We start from the raw sequence: 6274 nt of genomic DNA, 5'->3' as shown, positions 1-6274 counted from the left end.
GCACGCAGGAATTTTTCTGCCATAATTCAATTACAAATACTAGTAAACTTTACTTTTTAGTAATTGTCGGAATTTCATTTTCGTTTCACTTTTTCTAAGCAACACATGAAAGTTTATTTGCTGTTAAGAAATAAATTCTACAAAATCTCAACTAGTGTTAAATATGTCATTCTAAGAAAAAATAATGTAAGACAACGCAAATGCTTGGTCATTGAGGATTACAAAGACTTCAAATTTTTTAGGTTATATTTAGTCTTCCTTAGTCCAATTTATATGAGCTAGAAAAGACTCTAACAAAACCTCTTCAGAATTTACTGCATTCTGGGGGTGGCACTCCTGCGTAAGCCTTGCAGACCTCCGCCCTCAGATTATTCTGAGCATCTGCATTTGGACCCACCTATTGACGGAGAAAAAAGGCAATGAAATCCTGCTACATAACAGAACCTTATCTTAACGGATAAGAACAAAGGAAAACAAGGTCTGAAATTAAGTTTTCCTGAAGGAATTCAGGGAAAGTAGGCAACATTTATCTAATCTGAGAAATTTTGCAGAATATATTGTTAGAAGGAAACTGTAATATAAAAACAATAAGGTAGATTGCATAATGAAAGTTAATAAATGAGTTCATTACAGAACAAGAGCACACACCCCATTGATAGCAATCCAGGGATAGAACCGAACTGAAGGCTGCTGCGCGTCCTCCCGAGCTCCTGCATCATGCAGAAGGTTCTTTCCTTCCTCGCCCTCAGCACAAGTCCTGATGGGATCCCACTCAACACCAGCTTTGGTGGCACACTTGTTAGAAGTAGAATAATACAGCAAAAGATTTGTTACTTAAAGATTAATCTCATAGCCTGAAAACAATCAACAGATTTCGAAGTAAGTCTTGTGAATTGTATCAAGTGACTTATTATGGTTATCATGAACAATAAATAAAAAATCAGAACCGTTAGGCTGCTTACTCCTGCTCCATCATGAACACCGGGCATAAAACAAGCAACGAAATCTAAGAACGCTCCCGTCTCAGGAATATAAACTTGAGCGCACTCCACAATTCGGTTGTTGATGAATTCTTTAGCTTGATAAGGCTCCTGTATTGGGAATATAATTAAAGTGATTAATTTTTGAACAAGTAGTATTTCCAGCTACTCTCTCTCTCTCTCTCTCTCTCTCTCTCTCTCTCTCTCTCTCAGATATATATATATATATGTGTGTGTGTGTGTGTGTGTGTGTGTGTGTGTGTGTGTGTGTGTGTGTGTACAGTACGCGCATATATATAAGCATTAAGCTACAAACGTCGTTTAATATCAATTCGCTCTACCTCGGAAATAATATATTTTCATATATGTTTTTCATTTAAAAATTTTTAGTTGATAATAAGTTCGTCGTCTCGTGGGCCTATTATCAACTAAAAATTCCTTCGGGTAGTATATGAAAATATATTATTTCCGAAATAGAGCGAATTGAATTAAAGGACGTTTGTAACTTAATGCTTGTATATGAATCACGGTGATGTGATAAAAATTCATTTATATATATATATATATATATATATATATATATATATATATATATATATATATATATATATATATATATATATATATATATATATATATATATATATATATATATATATATATATATATATATATATATATATATATATATATATATATATATATATATATATATATGTATATATATATATATACATATATATATATATATATATATATATATATATATATAAAATATATATATATAAAGGAGATCACGCATTATCTACTTGTACCAGTGATTTAGAAAACCTGTTCGCTTCAGTGTGTTTAAGTAAAACAGATAATTTGAGTTTGAATAACTGAACATCAGTAGAAGACAAAGCTATGTGATGGTAATTAGAAACGTCGGATTACGTTTGTTTCCTTAATACAGGTGAAAGCAGTAAAACCTTGGAATAGGAAATGTAGTTACAAGAATCAGGAATAAGGGGAAAATGATTACAAAGCATTATTGCTTATTTAACATCATATTTTGTATTGATCTGTGGAAATTGCTTTATAGCTTCACAAGGAAAAGTGATCCTAAACACCTTGAACTAAAAATGACAATGAACATCGAAGAATACAATTACAAAAGATTGGACTATGTCAGAAGAAAAGAGAATTTCCTATGACATATTTACTAAGAAGACGTCTTTTTGCTCGGACAACGGACCCACCAGATTTTAAAAAATTCTAGCGGCCTCCTATGCAAGTTTCTGTAACTTTTCCAGGATCAGTTGTCAGAAGATAAATATATAAATATACACAAATATTAAGCCACAAATACCAAAATTCATTATATTCATTATACCCTGGGAATAGTTTACTCCCAAGGGAAATTATGATGAATAAGTGCATTTGCCTTGGCCAGAGATCAACTTTGACCATTCGCTCCCTGGCCAGGACAGAAACAACTGTCAATTATAATTTTCTGGGTATAAGTTGTTCTATGACAAAAAGAACACGATATTTAATGACATTAGTTGCCTAGTACATACATTTATACATACATGTATATATATATATATATGTGTGTGTGTGTGTGTGTGTGTGTATTAAAAGAGGTAGTTTAGAAATTGGTTCATAAGTGCGGAATGTGATGGCGAACAGCAGCATTAATATGGGCTGTGGAGAACTGATGTGTAGCTTCATGCAGTATTTAGAAGGGAATATTATATGAACTTATAAAAGGAAGGGTAAAATGATAATACAAGAAAAGTAAAATATATATATGAAACCAAAGCATGAACGTTATTGAACTAGGTTTTCTTTAATGAAGCGAATGCTAAATGTGTTGTATGAAAAAAGTGGAAACGTCTTGCCTGAGGTGACCGAAAAGCATCTGTACAGAAAGAAGGGCTTAATTGTGATGACTGTGTAGAAACAAAAATGTGGTTAGAGTGGGAAGACTGACCAGTGTTCATCAAGGTGGGTTGACTACGAAAAGGAAATGGGAGGAGAAAGAATGATGGAAAAGGAGCACGTTTGAGGTATTCTGGAAGAAGACAAAAGCTTTTTGTAGGTATGTAAACCGAATGATATGTAAAGATGATGGAATTTCTTTTGCACGATTTCCTCGTTGATTAAGTAAGGACAATAATATTGGGGTTGTGATCCCCGCCACACGCCCCCTCTCTCTCTCTCTCTCTCTCTCTCTCTCTCTCTCTCTCTCTCTCTCTCTCTCTCTCTGAAATCACTTCCATTTTACAGCAAGTGTGCTGTGTAAGAAATGAAATTAATAGATATATACGTTTGATATACACGGAACAAAATAAGAAACAACACAAAATGCAATTTCGGAAGACATATCGTACCTGGGTGAAGCCATATGTATTAAGTTCGACGTCCATGATAGCTCCAAGTTCCTTATATGTAGGGTAAAGCTGTTCAGTCACAAACAACTGACACCAATAGCAATCGGGATCATCATACACCAGTACTTTCACTGGCTCTGCTTCTAACTGGACAAATAGTGGGAAAGGATTATACAAATAGTAAAAAGTATTGCTCTGCTCGTGTGTACACCAATCAATGAGTGTTTGTGCTTTACCTTTCCTTGTAACTGACCACTGTCTAAAACTTACGTAGTCTGAAGAATTATTACTATGTTGTCCCAAATTCTGAGGAACTTCTTATTTTTTTATGGTATCTCCTTCTCACTGACTAAAAATTACAGGCGAAACCTCTAAGCGAGCTTTTCTAATAATGAAACCCAAAGTATTTTAAAAATGGTGATAAATAAAAAAAAATCTTGGAACGATAGTATATTTGTTGTTCAAAATGACAAGAAGTTAAAATATTCTCCAGCCTAGTCTCATGTACTTAAAAAAATACAAGCTTGGATGCACCACTAAATGGCAGTTGACGAATTTTAACAGCTATGGCATTCACCTAACAGAGTGGGTTCTAGCTTATTTTTTTTCAGTATTTGTGGACAGATATTACATTGAAAAACTACAATGTGAAGATTATCAACATCAAGCGGTCATATAAGCAGTAAACATCTGCAAATGATTATGTTGATTTTGCTGTTTATGATGAAAATTAAAATTATATTACTCTATATTTTCGTGATGTCTAGCTATTGAACAAAGAGCAGCAATTTTTCTGGTTATAAGTGGATCTTACCTTAAAGGCCTGTACAGACGAAGCTGCAGCTAATATCAAGAGGCAGAAATTCATCGTTGCTCTGATGTTCTTCGATGAGAACTTGATGATGGTGATGTTATGTCCTGCAAATGAAATTTTTGCTGATTTTACAAGTTATACTCAAGAAAACCTTGGCAGTAGATACAAATGATTTTGATTCTACTTTGGCATTTATGAATGAACTCCGCTATTCTGGCGGTGATGACGTGCTTGAACTACTTCACAGGAGGTTTTTGAGTGACTGGGTACACACATTTGGTGTTGGTGGAGGTTTAGTGAGCCTACACTTGTAACGTTTTGTATTCTACAGCCTAAGAGCCCTCACAATTTGACATTACAATATGAAAATCGTGCATCTTTTGGTACTGTTCTTTGTTGTAACTAATATAAAAAGAAGTGGTTTATGGTTTTGACAGTTCTTGATTGGGTCATTCGTTGATATATCCAGTGAAAAATAATTAAGTACCATGTCCAAATCAACTCTCTTCCTAGCCTTCCATTTGTCGTGTTCATATGTTCCTTACGCCAAGAGTTTTACAGACCACTTCAGAACCATATTATCTACGGTTTCCAAGGAGACATTCTACACAAAGTTTCCAATAAATACAATCCTGATATTGTCGATGCCACGTGCTCTAGGTCTTCGGTTTTATCACCGTTGGAATATTGTTCTTTTGTCTAAACATCAGCAGTAACCTAGGAGTTTAATTTACAGTTGAAATTGCTTGAGGTGACTCTTTTTCCATAGCAATGGAAATCACAATGCTCCATTAACGTTGGGTATCCCAACTGGACATTTTCAATCAAATGTGTTTCAACTGAAAGCTTTCACTAACACCTCCAGTGCTTGTATCTATGGAATTAGTGCCTGTTACTATGTTTGCTGAGTGTCAGCATCCGTAAACTACAACGGTACCACGGAGTCATCCTCACAGTATGAAAGATCTCTCAGTCACTTTTTCGTAAAATTCGAAGTCTTCTCGGCAGTGTTAAGAATCATGATTCTCGTCAGTTTAAGAGAGGTTGTAATGTTCTTTCATAATTAGCAGTTTTATTTGACAAAATTTTTTCAGCAACTTAATAGATTTATAGGCTATTCTAAGGAATGTGCACATGCCATATGTAATAATAATAATAATAATAATAATAATAATAATAATAATAATAATAATAATAATAATAATAATAAAATAAATTTAGGAAACAAAGAATACCCTTCTTATGTAGTTTTTCTGATAGAGAGCAGAAACATTTGAAACGAAATTCAATTTAAGAGAAATGTACTTCAAAAAATTACACAGGGCGGGTCACTTTCGTCTCCAATAACAATAATATAATAATAATAATGGACTACCACCGTTCAAGCAGTTCACCGAGGTTTTTGTAAGCTAAATGTTCAAAAGAAGAGTACAATCGGACAGAAGCCAATTCCCTGACTTCCGCTAAGTACAGTGCAACTATATTCAAGGTATATTGTAAACATAAGGTATCCCTTCAGTGGGTTTTATCACACCGAGGAGAAAGAATATCTCAGTTTTTTCTCACAGAAAATGCCACTGTAATTACAGGTGATACACTGGAACTCTTGTTTTCCCATCATAGTCCTATGGCTTGCCAATTTCGAATTCCTATGTCCAAAATTGCCCGAGGAATTCAGTGTTAAAGTATGGAGAAGCTGAATAAGAATAGTATTCAAACGAGCGATATCTATATAACTTTACAATGAGCTCGGCTCTCTAATAATAACTTGGAAAAGCAAGAAAACTACAGAACATTTTCAGTTTCTGCAGCACTTCTGAAAGTTCATATTCAGAGAGTTTTGCTAATATGTCCTATAAGAAAAGGAAAGGTTGATGACAGTTTATAGCAACATTGTTGTTACTATTGCATGGTTTTTGCTGGACTTGAGGGCAATATTTCTCCCTCTTTGTGGAAAAGGCTTACATTGATATGGGTGACTCTTAGGTACTTCGTCTTCGTATCATGTTCATAGTGTGGTATCTTTTTGAAAAATCAAAATTATTCAAGGTCTAATTTGAATAAGGATGAGAAGAATAATGTGACTAATAGTAAGAAAAGAA

General features: G+C 34.0%; 1 protein-coding gene across 1 annotated transcript; it reads right to left on the bottom strand.

Annotated features, from left to right (window-relative positions):
• Positions 1–232: 232 nt before the first annotated feature.
• On the bottom strand, positions 233–4273 carry LOC136826490 (gamma-interferon-inducible lysosomal thiol reductase-like). The gene is made up of 5 exons (XM_067083687.1): positions 4173–4273; positions 3359–3505; positions 963–1091; positions 649–795; positions 233–397 (listed from the first exon to the last, which is right to left on the bottom strand). The coding sequence occupies exons 1-5, from the start codon at positions 4224–4226 to the stop codon at positions 305–307; spliced, it is 570 nt and encodes a 189-aa protein (XP_066939788.1). The 5' UTR covers positions 4227–4273; the 3' UTR covers positions 233–304.
• Between the last annotated feature and the right edge of the window lie 2001 nt (positions 4274–6274).

Source organism: Macrobrachium rosenbergii, chromosome 41 (genome assembly GCF_040412425.1).
Source record: "Macrobrachium rosenbergii isolate ZJJX-2024 chromosome 41, ASM4041242v1, whole genome shotgun sequence".
NCBI classification, from domain to species: Eukaryota; Metazoa; Arthropoda; class Malacostraca; order Decapoda; family Palaemonidae; genus Macrobrachium; species Macrobrachium rosenbergii.
The sequence above is the reverse complement of the archived record's forward strand: the minus strand, read 5'-3'. Positions and strand labels throughout refer to the sequence as shown.